This window comes from Ursus arctos, unplaced genomic scaffold (assembly GCF_023065955.2).
Source record: "Ursus arctos isolate Adak ecotype North America unplaced genomic scaffold, UrsArc2.0 scaffold_4, whole genome shotgun sequence".
In the NCBI taxonomy this organism is placed as follows: domain Eukaryota; kingdom Metazoa; phylum Chordata; class Mammalia; order Carnivora; family Ursidae; genus Ursus; species Ursus arctos.
Window position 1 is genome coordinate 16,312,811 of NW_026623056.1, and position 20,243 is coordinate 16,333,053.

Sequence of the window (20,243 nt, forward strand, 5' to 3'; positions counted from 1 at the left end):
TTTATCTCACAATTGAAGGAACAAACTAGCACAGCGAGTGAAAGACGGCTCACACGCAGGCACAGTTTGTTCATGAAATCAGAACACCAAGGACAAGGACAAGATCTTACAAGCCGTCAGAAGAAGAAACAGGAGGGGCACCTGGGTGGCACAGCGGTTAAGCGTCTGCCTTCGGCTCAGGGCGTGATCCCGGCGTTCTGGGATCGAGCCCCACATCAGGCTCCTCTGCTAGGAGCCTGCTTCTTCCTCTCCCACTCCCCCTGCTTGTGTTCCCTCTCCCGCTGGCTGTCTCTATCTCTGTCAAATGAATAAATAAAATCTTTAAAAAAAAAAAAAGAAGAAGAAGAAACAGGAAAGTTCAGAAATTACATTATCTTTGGGCTTCTCAGCAGTGCTGGAAGCTATGATCCTTCTCTTCAAAATTCTAGGGGAAAAGGACTTCTAGTCAAGAATTCTCTTGTCAGCCAGATCATTCCTGAGAATGAGGATAGAAATATTTTCTAACAGGCAAAGTTCTATTTCTTATGCTCCCTGTCTCGAGACATTGCTAAAATACATATTTTTTACCAGAGTGAAGAGGTATAGAGCAAGAAAGAGGAAGAAACAGGATCCAGTATAGAGGAAGGCAAAGGGAATTTTCAGGGTAATGGTGAAGGATGTCCTAGGACGGCAGTGGGGCCGCAGGCCTAGAAGACAGAGTGGGGCAGATCAGAGAGCTAGGGAAAGTTATCTCTTAGAGTGGAACTGGAAGGTATCTAGGAGAACCGGCTGTAGGGAGAGTTATAGAAAGGGGTGGTGGTTTATAGCGTTTTTGAAGGAAGTGGGAAGACTTGGTAAGATGTTGAAGGAGAACTAAGAACTGAAAAAAAGAGGAAATATTACCTCCAGAGAACACAATGGTGTTACGGTGTTCTTTGGCTCAACAGAGAACAGTACTGGTGGCTTTAAAACGCCTGTCTGCCCCAATAGCAAGTCAGTGTGTACCATCACAACGTTACATCAGAATCAAGGCCTGCAGTATACACAGTCTTTTAAAGTTACGGAGATAAATATTAAAAGAAAGAGCCAAAAGGGTTGAAAGTGAACGCTGCTGAAGAACCACATGAGGACGGAGAGGTGGAGGAAAGGGCTGTATTTAATTAAAAGCCTGTTTAGCACTTTTTTACTTTTCAACTGATAAGCGTGTAATAGTTTAATAAAAACAAGGGTTTAAAAAATATGAAAAACCAAGTCACTGTTGTTGTCTGAGGGCACATCTCGGTAAGAACTTACCAGCTGACTGATTTGACCCTCATCTATTCCAAAGAAAGATTTTCTTTTTTATTTAAGGCTTTGTTTCAGAAAGCATTTAAGATGATTCCTTTCCTTTTACTCACACCCACTGTTTCCCAATGCCTTTAAGTATCTTGAGCCTCGAATCCTGTGTTTTTCTTTGTTTTTTTTTTAGAGAGAGAGCACGCACCTGTGAGCGGTTGGAGGAGGGGGCGGGGCAGATCTTAAGCAGGCTCCCTGCTGAGTGCAGAGCCTGGCGTAGGGCTCGATCTCACCACCCTGAGATCACGACCTGGGCCAAAATCGAGAGTCCGATGCTTAACCCACAGCCACCAGGCGTCCCTTGAATGCTGTTTTTAAGTAGTTGTTATGTGACAGCATGTGTTTATGTTGTGTTTTGTGTGCTGTCTCATAATAGAAGCCCTTTGTCATTTTTTACCTGCCCTCTGAATGCCTCCAGTAATTGTGTAAGGGAAATAGGAATATGGAAGTTACCCCTAAAGGAAAATGGGAGAGGATGACCCTTTCAAGAATGGTAAGGGTGGGGTTGGTGCCTGGCTGGCTTGGGCACTTGAGCATGCCACTCCTGATCTTGGGGTCTTGAGTTTGAGTCCCACATTGTGGGTAGAGTTTACTTTAAAAAAAAAAAAGATAAGTGGGGAATGTCTTATGTTTGGAAAATAAGAGCTGCACAGAGGTAGAAGTTAGAAGGCATGGCGAGTACACAGATTTTCAAAGTATTCGATCTATAGGGATGGTGTGAAGGGGACACAGACAAACTGAGACCAGATTAAAGTGGCCTCTGAATACTTTGAAACTAATTTTGAAAACATTCCCTAGCCAGCCAGGAGCCAAAGAAGATCTTTAAGTAGGAAAATGACAGTTCTCCAAATCAGAATATAAAATTTTACATCCAAGTTGTACCTATCACAGCTGTATACAGAACAAAGAAATTGTCATAGAAAACAAACATGGAGAAAAGAACTATCTTAAAATGTTAATACTGTTGTCTCCACAGTTGGACTTTGGGTGACTTTTTCTCTTTCTCTTTTTTTCTTTTTTCTATTAGTTCTGCTTTTCCAGAAATTTCTGTATTACTTTATGATTGTGGGGCAAAACTCAGTCCTCACTGTCACATCATTGTTCCATTGTGAAATCTGCCACATCCCTTGCCTCATGCTTCCAGCTCTCTGTTTATTGAAGGGGTAAATGTCTAAGACCTTCCTCCCGGGAGAAAATGTGAATGCTCAAGGGGGCTGGACTTGAAGGAGGCATCTGACCTGCAGCTTGGCCTTATCTTCCAACTTGTTTTAGGATTGCTGAAGATTCACTCCAGTCAGTCCAGTCCCCAGCAGGCTGTCCTGACGATCCCCAGCCAGCTCAAGCCACTCAGTGTAAATACATCCGGAGGGGTACAGACTATCCTGATGCCTGTGAATAAAGGTGAGTCCGTCACCGTGGGGCGTGCTGGCCTCCGCGTCCGTGTGGGGCGCGCAGCTGGATTCCGCTGGCAGCCCCTCCCCGTGCGGCCTGCCCTTTGGCCATCCGTTCTCCCTGGCACTTTGGACTCTGGAGCACCGACTCTCGCACTGAACATGAACCCCAGATGACCCATTGGTTTCTAAATAGCTCCCCATTTCTAAAGTTCAGTAGAGGGGGAGCATTTTAGGCATTTATGAGAGTTTCAGGCTAATTGGATTTTTATTTTCTTAGTGAGAAGCCCCATTTCCGCAGTTGAAGATCATAGCTCAGTTACCCTGGTACTGTCAGTAAACAGCCGACCTTGTCATATAACTATATTAAGTAAGGACCTTTTTAATGTTGTACTGAAATTGTTCTTGTGCCATTCGTCTAAAATGAGGCTGTCACCTGGGAGTAATAATTTCTGTATTTCTTACATCCTCTCCTTTTTTTTTTTTTTTAAACCTGTTAGTGGTTCAGTCATTTTCTGCCAACAAATCACCTGCCATTCTGCCCGTGGCCGCCCCAACTCCGATTACCCCCAGCTCTGCTCCAGCAGCTGTTACAAAAGGTAGGTAGTTTCTCGTGGTATTTTGCCTGGAAGTTTTGTGTAAGTCGTTACTGTAATCGGGGTCCCGTGAATCTCAGCCTCTGGGAATCATTCGCTTCAGAAATATTTACCGAGTGTTTATATAGTAGACCTGACACTGAGGGAAACAGAGGTGGATAAAGCATCATTTCTGCCCTCTAAGAACTTGTAATCAGGCTGGAGAGAGTTGTTGTCGACAGCAAGCAGTGACTGGTGAGCGCAGGATAAGTGATCTGGGAAGTGAGTGCTGCGGTATTTCAGTCTAGGATGTCTGGTCAGGGTTGGTGCGGGCATGGAAGGCTTAGGAATTTTTATGGAATATGGATTATAACCTGGACTTGACAAGAGTGAAGCATTTTGAGGGTGCGGTAGAGTGAGAGCCACATTGAGGAGCAGTAGAAACAAAGACTCAGGGCTTGTTTGGGGAAGTAAACCAATTAGGGGAACTTATCTGGGGTGTATAGTTGTGGTAAAGGAGCTGCAGGCAGGGTGAGGTTTTGGCAGGCTGGCAAGGGGGGCGTTTCTGACTACTGAGTAGACGGAGATAGTGCAGTGGGTGAGAGCAGCGCTTGATGTCCGTAACATCCGTAGCGCCCATAGCTGCCATGTGCAGGTGTACCAGGTACCAGGCTAGCTGCTTTATATAGATCACTCATTATCACGGGACCCGCGGATAGCTATTACGCCCATTTTGCTGCTGAGGATACTGAAGTTCGGAGATACTAAGTATCTGCTTCCCAAATCTTGAAAGTTAAAAAGCAGTGCAGTCAGAATTTGAAGTACGTCTGCTTTTCAGGCATGCCGGATCTTTCACAGTAGTCTTGAGAAAAGGTGGATTTGTAACTTACAGCATGACCAATAAAATGGGTTTGCTAATGACAGTCCCTTGCCTGTTCTTTTAAATAAAATTAGTTGGCACCCAGCCATTCCCATTTATTTACATGTTATCTGAGGACGCTCTGCCATGTCGGAGTTGGTAAGTTCCAGTCGAGATCATATGACCAACAGAGACTGAAATATTTACTGATTGGTCCTTTATAAGAAAAGTTCGCCAACCTCTGGTCAGAAGATAGCTGATAAAAAAACCGGTATTAGCCAGGACCAGCATTTCTCCTCAGTGGTAGTTACGTTTCATAGGCCTTCCCCATGCAGATGCGGATTCAGTTAATTTTGGACTGGGGTCAGAGCATCTCTGTTTTTACTTTAATTGTGGTGAAATCTTGTATATTGAAATACAAAGACATACTAAGCATTACCATTTGATGAATTTTTGTTATAAACCCATGTAACCCATTTTCCATTCAAGATACAGAAATTTTCATCACCTTGTGCCCCTTGCAGTCAGTTCCCAGCCCCCATAGGCAGCCACGTTCTGATTCCCCTAAAGTAGATCAGTTGTGTCTATTTTTTTAACTTTATATGAGTGGAAGCACATGCATTCTTATATGTTTGGTTTTATTTATTCACCATAATGTTTTTGGGATTCATACACATTGTACCTGAATAGTATTTCACATTATAAGGAATATACCATCATTTGTTTATCATTTCTTCTATTGGTGGACATTAGGGGTTGTTTCCAATTTGGGTCTGTATGTACAAGTCTTTGAGAGCATATGTTTTCATTTCTCTAGCAGCCTGAATATGCTAATTATATAATTCTGTAGTTGTTTGAGGGCCAGATTAATGTGAGTATACTTGTGCCTAAGAGCTGGAGTATCTGAACGTTTTCTAAGGACTTCTGTTTCTTGAAGTCTTGGAATCACTAGGGATTGGGGGAATATATATTGCTAACTGAAATTAAATTAGCAGGGTCATTAAATACAAGTCAATATATACATATAAATAATTAATTTTTACATAGACATGAAGTGCTAACAACCTACTAAATAGTTCTGAGAGAAATTGGAAAGACCTAAATAAATGGAAGGATATACCATTATAAATATAATAAATTTTAAATACAGTTGACCCTTTAACACAGGTTTGAACTGTGCCTACCAGTCTCCAAGCCCACGTATAATTCACCTTACTCCTACCCTGCCAAGCTGCGGACATAAGATATTTTAAAATCTTTTCTAATATGAGAAAAGATAAATGGTATGTTAAGGTCTTAATTTGTATTCCTTTGAAATCTAGTGAGAATAAATAACTTTTTATTACTTAAACTTACACACAAGATTTTTTCGATACAGTACAGTACTATAAATATATTTTCTCTTTCTGATTTGCTTAATATTTTCTTTTCTCTAACTCTGTTGTAAGAATACAGTACATAATACATATAACATGCAAAATACGTGTTAACCATTTATGTTATCAGTAAGGCTTCCAATCAATAGTATTGCTATTAATAGTTAAGGTTTTGGGGAATCAAAAGTTATGCATGGGTTTTTGGCTGCAGAGATTTGGCACCCCTAACCCTCCAAGTTGTTCAAGGCTCAAGTGTAATTTATTATAAGTATAATAAATTATATATATTATGGAAAGACCTGATGTGTTATCAGCTCTCCCCCCAAAAATGACAAACAGAATCAATATAGTCCCCGCCAAAATGCCTATGGCGTTGTTTTGTGTGTGTGTAGAAATGGACAGGCCAAGTCTAAAATGGATGTGGAAATGCAAAGGCCCAGAACAGCTGAGGCAGTTTTGAAGAACAAAAAGGTGGGGGACTTGGACCACCAGATCTGCATACTGTAATGCGGCAGCATTGAGATAGTGTTGTAGTCAAGGGTAGACAGAATAGTGGAATAGAAAAGAGAGCCCCGAAATAGACTCACACGCTTATGGTCACTTGATTTATGACATTCAGGAGGGAAAGGATGCCCATTTCCATAAGTAGTGCTCGGTTAATTAGATAATATCCATTTGGGAAAACAATGAACCTTACACCGTAAACAAAAATTAATTTGAGTTGGATTATGGACCTAAATGTGAAAGGTAAAATTGTAAAACTTTCTAGAAGAGAAGAGTAGAATATCTTCACAACTTCGGGCAAACATGTTTTAAGAGCAAAAAATGTGAGCAGACACGGCACAGAAGAAGGTATCCAAATAGCTCGTAAAGATGTGAGAAGATGTGCAAACTCATTAGTTATCAAGGAAATGCAATTAAAGCTGTAGCGAGATGCTGTCAGATGACCAAAATTTAAAGCGCTGGCCATGCCGAGCTTGGGCAAGGGTGCGCCGCAGCCGGAACTGTAAGGTGATGCACTAAAGCAGTTCGACGTTGTCTCATAGAGCTAAGCGCACATCTGCCCCACGTTCCAGCAAATACACTTCCAGGAAGTGCACGCGTATGCCCATCTACCAAAAGACGTATGCAAGGATGTCCGCTGCATTGTTATTTTTAACAGCTAAAAAGATGCTGGTGCAAAGGATTGTGTACAGTGTGATTCCAGTTCTGTGAAATCCGTAGTGGGTAAAAGGTGGTTATCATTGGCAGGCACGAACTGCCAAAAGCATAGGCAGCCTGGTTGAGGACTAGGAGTACTCCAACCTTTTTTTTTTTTTTTTTTTTTTTGAGTTTTATTTAAGTAATCTCTGTACCCATTGTGGCATGACCCCGAGATCGAGAGTCTCATGCTCTTCTGAGCCGACCAGGTGCCCCAGAATACTCTCTGTCTTGATCGGAATGGTGTGCGTGAGTGTGTACATAGGCAGTTGAACTGTACACTTGTTATTTGTGCATTTATGCAAGTTATGCCTCAGTTAAATGGGGGAGGACGTATGAGTAGATCTCATTTGTAGACCCTCGTTACATAAGAAAGTGTTGAGGATGTTGACTGTGGAAATGACACAAAAAAGGTAACTTAGGAAAATTTTCTGGTGCTGATGTGCAAGGTGAGTTGTAAGGGGAGCAGATTGAAGGCCAGGACGCTGATGCAGAGGTAGAAAGTGTGTGGTCATGGTCTTTTGATCCAAGAAGACTGCGGAAGTACAGGGAGGCACGTGCACCTGAGCCATTGCTATCTTCATCAGTAGATTGGGGAAGATTTGCTTGGCTGTTTCCAGGCACAGCAGATCTGATTTTTGCTTTCTGCCTTATGTCTCAGAACGCTGAGATAATGCTGAAAGTTGATAAACTTAGCTGGAGAGATGATATTCAAAAGGATACTAGAACTTAGAACAGGCCAGCATTGTATTTTAATGTGTCATGCGTGTGTGGGGGGGATATCACTTAGCAGTGTGGTTGGCCCTTTAAAGAAATACATAAAAAGCCACTTTATTGCCCCGCCTTGTCATGACCCTGGAGTTGCTCCCCCTGAGACCCAGGGTAACAGTTCTTCCCTTATCTGCTGATCCTGTGACGCTGGGCGCCATCTCGGTCCCCCGGCTGTGTCCCTACAGCAGCTGGTGTGGCTGTTTCCTCACTGAGTCAGTGGAAGAGCTTTTGTTTCTGCCTGCACGTGTCCTTCCATCATTGAAGGCTGACAGCTCTCTTCTTGTTGCTCTTCCCTTGTAGTAAAGACTGAACCAGAAGCGCCCGGGCCAGGCTGCCTCCCTCAGGAGGGTCAGACAGCAGTGAAAACAGAAGAAAGTTCTGAGCTGGGAAACTATGTCATTAAGTAATTATTTCAGTCCTTTCTAAGGCAGTTGTGCGTTCGGTGTTGTATATGGTACTTTTTAAAGCCCATACCTGTGACAGCTGAGCGTGTGTCGAGTTGTGTGTGTACAGAAGTAAGCCCCTTGGTGGGCGGAAACCTTCTGCCCACGCGCAGTGAGCAGGTGTGAGCACGTGGTGCACAGCTGATATCACTTCTGTGCGGCCCTGCACTTGTCGCCCCCAGAGCTCCCTCCAGCGGAGCTTGACAGCACTTACTTTCTTTGCTGAATCCGTGGGCGTGAAATTTCTCGTGGTGTAATTCTCAGGTGTATATACATTTTACACCTGAATATCCACGGACCTGCCTAGTCATAAACAGCTGCCTTTTCATGGGCCACACACACACATTCTTCTAGAAGTACTTAATGAGGTTTTCTGATTTCCAAATTGGGAACCCACCTCTGACCATGTATTTTGAAGTATGTCAGATTACTGGGGGCAGTGGAAACTCAGCCACTTTCACATGATTGGTGACAGCATGAGCTGTAATAATCCTAAGAACAGGCATTTGTATATAGAAATGTTCTGCCCTAGTGGCAATCAACTGCAAAAAGATACGTGACTATTTTAATATGTGATAAAATGTGATATTGGCATAATTTGCCATTTAGAAGGCTATCTGTGGAAGGAAAGACATGTCCAGTATACTTGGTTAATTTTAATTCCCTTGGAAAGAAGGGAGTATATACATGAATCACGTGTGTGTGCATACATATATATGTGGCTAGAAACTGCCGTATTTACTACCTTAATATTCTTTTCTTTTATGCCTCTCAGGATAGACCATTTAGAGACTATCCAGCAACTCCTAACAGCAGTAGTAAAGAAGATCCCCTTAATCACTGCAAAAAGTAAGACAATTATTCTGAATATATAGATGCATTTTTAAAGCTGTGAACTACTTGGGATATTGAGTCAGCTTAAATCATTTTGTATTATAAATTAATACAGGTGTGGTAGTTACCTTAGGTGGTTTGAGTTCTAACCATAGCTCATTTGCAGGATTTTAGAGTTCACAATACCTTGGTCAACCAGTTGGTCTTTCACAGTGTTTGATCCATGGAAGGAATTTTTTACATTTATTATTGTATGTAAATTGTAATATATAATTAAAATTGCATTAGTTTTTAATATTTATTAATAAGGAAAGAAATAAGCATTTGCCTACAATGTGCCAGACTCTGCAGTCTCGGCGCTTTGACGGTCTCTTGTGGGATAGGTGGTATCCTCTCCCATTTTGCAGATGAGAAAACGGAGGATAAGCAAGGTTAAGTAACTTGCTCAAGATCGCTAGCTACGGGTGGTGAGGAAGGATACTAACCTAGATCTGTTTGACTCCAGAGCCATTAATCTTCTATCGCTCACTATCCCCCACTTTGTTGAAATGCATGATTATCAAGACTTCCAGCAGTGAAGTCTGCTCTGTCACTGCCCCTGGTCAGCAAGACTGAAACACCTGCTTCTCAGCCCCAGCTGTTCTGACTGAACCAGCCGCCTCCAGGGGGCGGACAGGCCGTTGGCACTCGGGCGGACGCTCTTGAGCAAGACGGCTGCGGCCATTACAGGCAGGGAGGGAACAGGTCACCGCGTCCCATTCACGGGAATATGAACATGATAGGCCAGTGGAGACTACCCTGCTTATTTTTTTCCCTAACAGCAAAGAAATTACCTCTTTTTCCCTTGGTTAAAGTCTGGGGGGTCATTCTGAGGTAGTTCAAAGTCAGCATTCAGGGACATTCGCCTAGCCCAGCAGGAAAAAATTAAAAATCTCTGTGTTTTAAAATTTTAGACACAGAGACAGAATATTAGAGCTGGAAGGCGGGTCAGAAACCGTCTTTCCCAGCAGTCATCTTACAGGTAGGAACACTGAGGCCCAGAGAGGCGCTGTGGGCTGCCCGACAGCACTTAGTGAGCGCAGGGCGAGGGGGGCACCGACGGTCTTCTTCTGCCGGAGGAGCCGGTGTCCGCGGGGCGCTGCTTTGAGCTCCCACGGTGAGTGAGCCGCCTTCCCTTTCAGGCAGAAGGCCTCTGTGTTAGGCCGCAGGGAGCTTGCCCGTAGGAACACCGGTCCCATAAACAGGTCTAGGGGAACTTTCGGACATACCTCCAGCAAGGAAGATTTGATTTCAGTCGTACCGTTATTCAGAGCGTGCTGGGTATGTGCGTTCTAGGTGAAGACGCCAGCTGTTTCTCTGCGAAGTCTGTGGAGCAGTATTATGGCTGGAACATTGGGAAAAGGAGAGCTGCCGAGGTAATCCCAGTTGCTCTGCGGGCTGCCACCGGGAGCCTGGGAAGACAGTAACCAGAATACACGGGCATTCTGGCTGCTTCCATAAACCTTGTCTTATGGAACAGTGATCAGATTTACGGCGTATTTTGTTAAATACTTACTGGTAGAATTTTTTCCTCCATTTAAAATCTCACTCTTCAAACACTTGTAGCTAGCCTTTGAAAGGTCTACTTCTTGTTCCTGCATTGGTAAAAATTTCTAAACGTCTTTTATGATTTCTTTTTCAATATATTAAAATGAAACCAAGTATTTGTTGAGTCCTTACAATGTGGTGGCTACTGTGCCAGACGGTGGGGCTCTAGGAGAAAGTGGCACGTCGGAAGGCATGCTTAGGAAGCTGTGAGAAGGTTAGTGTGATGGGTTCGGAGAAGTTCGGCGGGGAGGGAAGCTGGAGACCACAGGTAGAGACCAGGTGAAAAACCTTCTAGGCCAGACCTAGGAGTTTCAGTGTTATTTCATGAACATCAGGTAAAAGTTACCTTTTGCTTCTTTTTAAAACTTTTTAAAAACACAATCAGATTTAAAAAAAAAAAAATTCTAACAAGTTAGCATGGTCATTTACAGGTTGGGTGATTTATTTGAACACACTGCTAAGTTTGAAATTGATTATGATTCAAAAAAACTTGTTTTTAAGTGGCAAAGAGCAATGACAATGCGAAAAGTCTTACAAGAAATCCTGGAGAAGAATCCAAGATTTCACCACCTGACCCCCCTTAAAACCAAGCACATAGCTCACTGGTGTCGCTGCCATGGCTACACCCCACCTGATCCCGAGACCTTGAGGAGCGACGGTGACTCTATTGAAGATGTGCTGACCCAGATCGACAGCGAACCAGGTACATGTTTGCTGGGGCTCATTGGGCCCCGTCAGTAGCCCGAGAGGTGGTTTCATGGAACGCGCTCTCATCTCTTCAGCTCCCACAGTTCTTGGGCCACTTTAGCCCCAGACGACGTGAGAAGCAGGAGCTTTTGCTCACCTGTAGCCGTGTGTGGTCTCCCTCTGCCCCAGTACAGTCCCTACAGAACTATTTCTGCCCAGGTGTCCCCAGCATTGTGCCCAGCCAGGAATGTTCCAGCCTGTGGCATTCAACAGGCACCCACTGTTTGTTCAGGGGTCCCCCTCCTTAGCATCATTTCTTCTTTGAAGACTTTCCTAATCCCTCTCCTTTCCTCCAGATAGAACTGATTTCTCCTTCCTTTGTGACCCTATGACCTCTCATAGACGAGTCTATCCAATCTCCTTGAAGATGGAGGTGCTGTCTTATCTGTTACTATATCTTCAGACCTATCTAGGAAGTTCAGTGCCCAGTGTTGGAGACACAGATGGAAACAACTAATAATATTGCAGATTAGATGAATTAGAAGCAGTTTCAGAAAAGAGAGCCAGGGAAACAGTTGTGCTGTATGGGGGTGGGAACAGGGCTAAAAAGATACATGGGGAGAATATTTTCAGTTTCACCTTAAAGAATAAGAAGGGTTGTTTTTTCCTCCCAACCCTACTTTTGTAGAAAAGCAGGAGCTCCACCTCCCAGTCTGAGGGAGTCTGGAGCACAAGGAGAGTGGGGGTGTGGTGGGGGGGGTGGTCCTTAAGACTTAGCACAAGTTCCACTTTCTTCATGAAGTTTTCCTGAGAGCCCTAATACAGGATGACCTCTCCTTTCTCTGAAATCCGGCAGCACTTAATATCAGAGCATAGTGGTTTGTCAGAAATAAATATCTAAACTCTTCGGAGGACAGAAAGCATGTTGATTATCTCCGTGCTGCTTTGGTAGCATACGTGAGGCACAGCACGTTACATACACCAGGCTTTCCGTTCCAGTGACTGATTAACTTCGAAGTGCCCAGTGACACACAAGCAGCCAGGAGCTGGACGCCCCGCTGCCAGCCTGCCTGGGTGTCCTTAAGCCCATCTTGAACCTGGTGTGGACCTCACCTCCTCATCCACAAGGGGAAACGGATGCGCTGGAAGATTCCGTGGTCCCTTCTGGCTTCAGAGTTCTAGTGCTCTTTGTTAGACTTTGTGCACATCGGCTTCTTAGAGGCCAGATGCACATTTACTCTAAAATGTTAACAGTACTTATCTGAGCAGTGAGAGGGGCTCACATGGGTGATTTTTATTTTCTTCACTGTGCACTTTAAAATTTTCCAAAGTTAAAATATGAAAATCAGTTTAGTCATTAGTATTTGGGGCATTGGGGATGGCCTAGTTTTTGGTGGCATAAGTCAGAATTACGGACTGTTTTGTCTGAGATTGCAGTCGCAACACGTATATATTAACACAAATCGCCTGTCTCTGTGCTTATCTGTCTCATGAATCACTAGTTGTCACAGTTCTAGAGCTATAGAATTCTAGAACTGGAAAGAAGGTTAGCTCCCTTGATACTTATCCCTTCTTCTCTGGGTCTCGGACTTCCGGTCTCACGGAGATGGGAAGTCCATTCCTGTGGCCAGCACAGCTGTCCTGCCACTGACTGCCTATCATTTAGAGTGCCCGTCATCGTTCTCCTCCGCCGACAACCTCTGCCGGAAACTGGAGGATCTGCAGCAGTTTCAGAAGAGAGAGCCAGAGAAGGAAGAGGAGGTGGACATCCTCAGCCTCCCGGAGCCGTTGAAGAGCCACATCAAAAAAGAACAGGAAGAGAAACAGGAAGAAATGAAGTTCTACCTGCCACCAACACTGGGGTCTGAATTTATCGGTGACATCACTCAGAAGGTAGGGGTTGAGGCCTTTGCTACTTCTCGGTCACAAGCCGTGTGACGTGCTCAGACCTTTGGCCTTATACACAGACACCAGACTTACCTGGTGAAGCGAAGGTGGGAGTTTGTTCTGCCTGACGATCTTGGGCTGTGCTCCCTGGGCAGCCCCTTTCCCACAGCAGGGCAAGAAAACGAATTCCATGTGAAAGGTCGCTTGCCGGCCGTGGAATGGAAGCAGAGGCAGCTAGGGATAGACAGTTTTTTACTGCCATCTTTGTTCTCATCTGCCTCCGTGGAAGCAGCGCTCCCTCATGAGGCACATGTCCTAGTATTGCCAAGTCTTCTGGAGAAACTGAGCCTTCGCTGACATTTTTCTGGCTCCTGGAGGCCCTGCCCGTGGTGTAGGTGCGGGCGACATCTGCCCACCTGTACCCTGTACGGCTGCTTGGGACCCCGAGTGGAAGGCAGTGTTTGTCTCATTTATAGGACAAAATGCGAAATGGGGTGAGCACCATTGCCAGGCGTATCTTCATCACCTTTTGCAGACAGGGCCTGAAATCTGATTCTAGGCTTTGCAGTGTGTCGATCCCACTGTCAGAATTCCTGGCAAATCCTGGCCATGTTCTTCATGAAGGAGCTTTCGGGATAAAAGCAGGATTACAGTAGCATGTTTAACAACCACTCGGAAACCAAGAGAAATAGGATTGTGTGTTCTCCCAGTTGTTATAGTTTGCGTTCTTCCCCCGAGTTTTGTCCAGAATGCTTGTAGAGTCATTCTTTCAAGTGGACATCTCTTTGGGTATCAGAGAAGGGTGCTTGTTTGCAGGGAGGTGGTTTTTAGTATAGAAATAGGAACAGATGCTTTCTTCTGCTTTTCCAGATTGGGGTCACCCTGCAGCCTGTGGCACTTCACAAGAACGTGTATGCATCGGTGGTGGAGGACATGATTTTAAAGGTGGGCGCCTGTTGGCAGCTGCCCCAAGGGGCTGAGGCATTGAGGGGCCAGCAGGCAGGGTGGTCTCGGTCGCAGGCTATTCTGAGTGTAAGGGACAAGGGCAGAAATGGAACAGAGATGATAAGTTTTAAGATTTTCCATCTTAATCAGGCTTAATCAGACTTTTTCTCTTCTGATTTTTAAGTGAACTAAATCATGGGTCTTCTGAGTGTGAGAGCATCTACGAGACTCTCTGTGCTGATGTCACTCTAGCGATACGTGTTAGTGCCTCTCGAAGCAGCCCGAGATGAGAGCGCTCTCATTGCTTTAGGAGGTGACAAAAGTAAAGCCTTGGGTTTTCTCCACATGTCACAGCAACAGAGAAACAGCCACCGTTGTCCTAACCCTGCTCAAGAGGATGACAGACTAGCTTCCTTACCCGGCCTGATCTAGCTTCGCCGCTCCTTTCCTGGTGGGATGTCTCACAGCAGGGATATCTCGCAAATAACCCTCTCCAGTATTCCTTTTTTTCAGATGGAACTACCGCAGATTTTATTTATTTATTTGGGGGGAGAGAGAGAAAGTGCACAAGTGGGGGGAGGGGCAGAGGGACAAGCAGACTTGGTGCTGAGCAGGGAGCCCGAGTGGGGCTCGAGGCCAGAGTCCTGGGCTCACGACCCGAGCCGAAGGCAGATGCCCAACCGACTAAGCCACCTAGGTGCCCCCCCCACACCTGTTTTCCTTAAAAACAATGTCTGATTAATGAATGTTCCCCCCATTCATAATTTCTCAGGATTATGGCCTCTATTTTTGTGACCTAATATTTGTGGTCTATTATTTGAACCTTTAGTGTTTTGTTTTTTTTTAGGACTTTTGATCCTTCGATAGAATTGTTTCCAAAGTTTTGTATATGGGATGGGGTCACATGTGTCCCTTTCACCAGCAGGCATGTGGCCATTTTTGAGAGTAACCCTATCTTCTGTCATAGGCCACGGAGCAGCTGGTGAACGACATCCTGAGACAGGCTTTGGCAGTTGGGTACCAGACAGCATCTCACAACAGGTACTGAGATCGCTTTGGTCCGTGCTGCTCGCTTACAGATAATTCCTGACGGGTTAGTCGCCCATGAAGAGGTTTTATACCTCATCCAGTTGGAGATGGAGGTGTCAGTGCTTGGGACGTTCCCAGAGCCAGACAGACTCAGGGGTTGGCTTGGTCATCGTGGTTGTGAAAGCCCAGCTTTGCCCAGAGGTCTGCATCTTCCTAATCACTCCTTCGACACACTGTTCATTAGGACTCTGTTCTGCTACCAGGGTTGAAGAAATACCAGCTCTTTGCAGTAATATTGTCCATGATGTATCAGATGTTGGGGTCAGACACTGTGTACATTAACTGATTCGTTTTTCGTTGGAGAATTCTACCCCCCCCCTTTTTTTTAGATTTTATTTATTTGTCAGAGAGACAGCACAGCAGGGGGAGCGGCAGGCAGACAGAGAAGCAGACTCCCCGCGGAGCAAGGAGCCCGATGTGGGACTCGGTCCCAGGACCTCAGGGTCATGACCTGAGCCGAAGGCAGGTGTTTAACTGACTGAGCCACCCAGGTGTCCCTCTACCCACCTTCTTAGAAGTCAGGAAACTGGGCTCTGAAAGTTCACGTTACCTGGCTTTCCCAGCACTTGGGTGATAGACCTCATTGGCTCTAAACCCCCGCCGTTCCCCACTGCTTTGCTGCCTCCCTAATTATCACTGACCGGGACACTGAGTTTTGCCTTTTTCCTAGGCCCCAGAGCATGGCAAACAGGCCTTTCTTTGTTCCACATCCTGGCATTCCTTTCAAAGGAAACAAGTATTTTATCCCAGTATACTTAAAGCCTAAGTTCGTAAAACTATCGAAAGCGTCTGAGGACATAAAGAGGCCTACATCAGAGGACTGTTAGGTCAGACTTCACAGGATTAGAATACATCAGGTAGTGTCGAAGAAATCTTTAAGAAAGAAGGCAGGAGAAACAGGAGTTCCAGGAATGTTCCTTGTCCCGCCTAAAACCCAAGAGTGGGCTGCGTGCCTTCTGTGGCCCCTGATCACCTCCATCTCCTCAGCTGTGGCGGTGGAGTAGCTGGGGAGCTCTCGGTAAGAACATTATCGCACTGGCCCGCACGGCTCTGTAGCCTGACTCCCCGACAGACAGAAACACGGTCCTGCAGTTCTGTAGCCCTTTGACTCAGCGCTCAGTCTGCCAAGACTGACTGACGAAAACATCATTCTGTGTTGCTGTCCACTTTCTTCCTCTTTTCTCAATCCTCAAAGGCTTTTTTCTTCATTGTTCAACCAGGTTCTTGAAATCCATCTCATGTCTGTGTCTGGGAAGTCAGATCTGGGCCCTAAGTAGGGCTGCCTGTGAAGGGGGCAGGCCAGTCTTACCAAAACTAAAGAAGTGAATGGGAAAGGAGAGCGAGCAAGCGCGTGCACCTGCCACCCCCATGCCAGGTGGCCCTAAAGTGGGCCTCAGCTCTGTCCCCTTCCAGGAGGCCTGGGGGGGGGGGGCCTTTTGATAAATGGATTAAATTATTGAATTCTTGAGAAAATTGCACCTAATATGCTTTGTTTTTGGACAGGATTCCCAAAGAAATTACCGTGAGTAACATTCACCAGGCCATTTGCAACATTCCTTTTCTGGACTTTCTCACAAATAAACACATGGGGATATTGAATGAAGATCAGTGAATGGGATGAAGATGCCCCTAGAAAAGACGTATCCGAAACTTCGAACTGTGACGACTCTTCTCTTTGGGGAAGGAGGTTATTTTCTATGAGGCTCGGAATATGATGGCTTCCAAACCACTGCCTCCAACTACGTCAGCGTAACACCAGAGTGTTCGGTCCCAAATCAGATCCCTTTAGGACAGAAGTCTCTGAGTCCAGAGTGAAGCCGCGAGTGGATGTGCGCTCTGTCAGCTCGCGTTCGCTCGCTCTCTGGAAAGGCTCCGGGGGAGCCTCCGAGCTGGGCCCGGCCACGTGTATGTAGCAGGTCCTTCGCCTCTGGGTGTCAGGGGGCACCTTGGGCTTGAGTCTCCCCCCACGAGGCAGAAAGTAAGTCTGGCATGAAGGCGGTTCACCCATTCGGGGGTTACAGGAGGCTCTAGCAGTTACCCTGGTGACGTCTGGAGCCCGGCTGCGTGTCCACATGCCACGGGTGGCCGCGGTCAGCTCTAGGAAGCCGTCACGCGCTGCACGAGTCCGAAGAGCCTGGGAGCCCGCACGCCGCGCGGAAGTGTTTCTTCATGGAGCACAGGAACACTACTACAGCCGAGGTCGGGGCATCATCAAGGGATAGGCAGATCCCAGCACAGGTCCGGGAAAGATGTGACTGTAACCAAGCAGCTCTTCACGTGGCAATGGTAGACACCCGCGAATCCCAGCACCTGGCCGACTCGGGCCAGCTTTGTGTGTGCCGGACAGAGAGCTGGATCCGCAGCGTTCGCGGGGTATGCGGGTCACCCTGTGTTGAGTGGCCAGTGGGGAGCAGCCCCTGGGCCAGTCCTCCTGGGATGGTAAGTCCTGTCAGTGGAGTTAGCGTCCTGTCCTTTTCTACTCGGCTTTTCCAAAGAAAAGCGTTTCAAGGAAACACTGTGAGTGCCTTAAAGATAGAGAAATGACTGCCGAAGCCACGAGACAGGAATGTCAGTGCTCAGAAGCAGTGAGAATAGGTTGTGCCCAGATGCGGAGCCCTCTCGGTGGGAGAAGTGAACAGAGGAGGAAGGTCCGCAAGGCCCTGCGTGATGCCCAGTTCCGTTACAGATACTCTGTCCTAATCTTCCTAACATAGTCTGTGTCGAAGGAAAGGAGAGAATTTATTGTCAGGAATCTGCTCAAAAGAAATTTGAAGCCTGTAAATCAGACTTACCCAATCAACATAATTGACATTTTCGTGAGTTCTGTAGACATTTGGGTCAGGAACAGAAGGCAGGGAGGTGACTAAGAGCTCTCCCCTCCTTTATTCAGCATCTGAGGGTTGCAGATGCACCGGGAGATCTGTTGGGTAAGGCATCGGGCATGCCCAGGCTTAGTAAAAAAAAATAGTACATAAAAGCTCAGCTATTCCATCCATTAACTACTGCAAGCGAGGTTCGTGGGCAAGTGCATCGGTTTATTCAGCGGTGGACTGCGACACATCTACAGGGTGAAGGATCGATCCAAACGAGAACAGATTGATTGATTACAGGTATGAAAGCCTAAAGTAATTATCTTTTTGCAAAAGAAATATTAAATCATTTAACAGTTCCCATGTGTTAATGTTTCAGATGTATTTGTACCATAACGTGTAACATAATTGTGTAACAAAAGTCTACAATAAATCTTTTAGTATTTGCGATGGGTTTTTCTGAGTTCAAAGCACTATGCTTTGGAAGCTTCTTCCGTTAGGTCCAAAGTAGCTGGGATGGGGGGCAGAGGTCTAGGTATTTGTGTGTTTACATTAATTCTGCCACTTCTTCCCAAAAAGAATTTACAGCTATGCAAGATAAAGGATTACAGTTACATAAAAGTCTGAAAAAAAAATTTGGAAGATGCACGTTGACCCCGGAAATAAGGATTTCTGACAGCTTGGGGCAAAGGCAAACTGGCTAATGGAGCTCTGAGCCTCCTCCAAGCCAAGGCAAGGAGGGAAACCGCGCCTCTTGTCTTACAAAGCAGCACGCTGATCTGTCCGGAAAGCTGGAATTGGTCTCTGCTGAGTTCTGGAAGAAATTACTCCTGTGACACAGTCCTGCTGTGACCATCTGCTAGCAGAATGGCTAAAAAAATAAAAATAACCGAAGATGCAGAAACATTTCAGAAAGGACCACTTTTTACATCTACCCTTAACAAGACTAAGGGCTTTGAAAGCTTTGGTTCTTCAAAGGCAGGAAGTTCTGCAGGGAAGAGGCATTGTGAGAGAGTCCAAGTCCGTAGCTTTCTTCGGACCAGACTTTGCATCAACCTTCAGGGAACTGAGTGTCCGGAGGAAGGAGAATAGGGGCATTGCTTAGGCTCCTTTCCTGAATGTTGATCTCAGCCACAGTTTTGACGGTGCCACAGGACAGAGGTTCAGGACCCAGGCAGGCTCTCAGCTGGGGACTCCCTCTTACTGACGGAAGCCTGTGTGAACAGGGCTGGCCGACTTGACCCCCCTAAAGGGGAGGTTCCCCCGTCTGCCCGGGGTGGCCTACAGGGTCAAGGTTTTTCAAAAGCTGCTTTTTGGAGTTTGACCTAAAACCCTGGTGTTAGTACAGGTATGAGTGAAAGTATTCCCATTTGACTGGGTTTTCTGAGTTTTGAAGCACCATGGAGCACAGAGGCAGGACCTTGGTCTCAGTGACTTGGGTCTTCGGGGGCGTCCCTCTGCTCGGGCCTCACGGTGCATCCTCAAGGCGGCTGCTGGCAGTGCTAACACTGGTCATGGAATCACTGATACTGAAACGCTTGCTTCTGGCTGAAATTAGCTAACAGATTGAACTTTTTATTTTTAAAAACATTACTCTTTACAGAATTAATACAAAAATGCTTATTACATAGAAACTTTAGCAAATATAGTAAGGTGTAAAAAATTTAAAGTTACCCATAATTCCCCTTCCCAAAGATAACCATTAGTATTCCACTGCATTTTCCTCTCTTTTACATGTGTGTGTGACATGTGGGTTGGTACCACACGCTTGAGACTATTGTGTCATTGCTTTGGAAGGCCACTCCAGTAACATGATGTTACGCCTCCCTACGACCTAGAGTGGGCAGGAGGAAGTTCCTTCTTCAGAACCCCGGTCTCCTAATAATGAAGCCTGGAAGAGAGGATTATTGAGTTGGGGGTTTTATGGAAAGCTGTCTGCTCTGGTGCCTTCCAAAAAGGTCCTTGGGCATGCAGTCCACCTTCAGAGGCAGGCCGGGTGAGGCAGGGGCGCTCCCGCTGCTGCAGGGCCAAGGCTGCCAGGAAAGGGAGGCCTGTGGTAGCTGGGTGAGGTCAGCCTTTCGGTCTGGTCTGCAGCCTCTGGGGGAGAGAAGGGTGACACAGGCAGGCTCTAGGGAAAGGGGCTGTTGTGTCAGTGGCATCAGATGGGCCAAAGCTGCAAAGGAGAATAGAGCCAGCCCCCTGGGGAAGGAGGAGGGGGGCCTGGGCAGGAAAGGACAATTGTCACGTCTGTGCTTTGTGGGCCATTCACTGTTCTAATAAGCACCCTGCCTATAAACAGGAACTGTCTTAGCAAGGTGGGGGTGTTCTTACTCCGCAGATAAGCGGAAGCTGAAACTGCTCACAGCTAGTGAGGAGAGAAGTCAGAAGCCAGGATCTGAGCCCCAGACTAGCTTCAGAGATGGTCTTTTCACCCTAGACTCGGAGGGGCGGTGCACATGAAAGAAGGGAGGATGG

At 46.1% G+C, this 20,243-nt stretch overlaps 1 protein-coding gene across 8 annotated transcripts in view; it reads left to right on the forward strand.

Moving 5' to 3' along the window:
- The window catches only part of YEATS2 (YEATS domain containing 2), a 105,603-nt gene extending 87,387 nt beyond the window's left edge, over window positions 1–18,216 (forward strand). For 4 of the 8 annotated variants that reach the window (XM_044383782.3, XM_044383792.3, XM_044383795.3 and 1 more), the window contains exons 22-32: window positions 2,587–2,715; window positions 2,986–3,075; window positions 3,206–3,304; window positions 7,787–7,889; window positions 8,705–8,778; window positions 10,099–10,178; window positions 10,852–11,053; window positions 12,704–12,930; window positions 13,795–13,869; window positions 14,837–14,910; window positions 16,462–18,216. In XM_044383782.3, the coding sequence (XP_044239717.1) occupies window positions 2,587–2,715; window positions 2,986–3,075; window positions 3,206–3,304; window positions 7,787–7,889; window positions 8,705–8,778; window positions 10,099–10,178; window positions 10,852–11,053; window positions 12,704–12,930; window positions 13,795–13,869; window positions 14,837–14,910; window positions 16,462–16,570 (1,262 nt within the window). In that variant the 3' untranslated portion in view covers window positions 16,571–18,216. The remainder of the gene's footprint in view (window positions 1–2,586; window positions 2,716–2,985; window positions 3,076–3,205; window positions 3,305–7,786; window positions 7,890–8,704; window positions 8,779–10,098; window positions 10,179–10,851; window positions 11,054–12,703; window positions 12,931–13,794; window positions 13,870–14,836; window positions 14,911–16,461) is intronic. The other 4 variants (XM_026497688.4, XM_048214850.2, XM_048214849.2 and 1 more) reach the window with 1 other exon arrangement.
- Window positions 18,217–20,243: the final 2,027 nt, after the last annotated feature.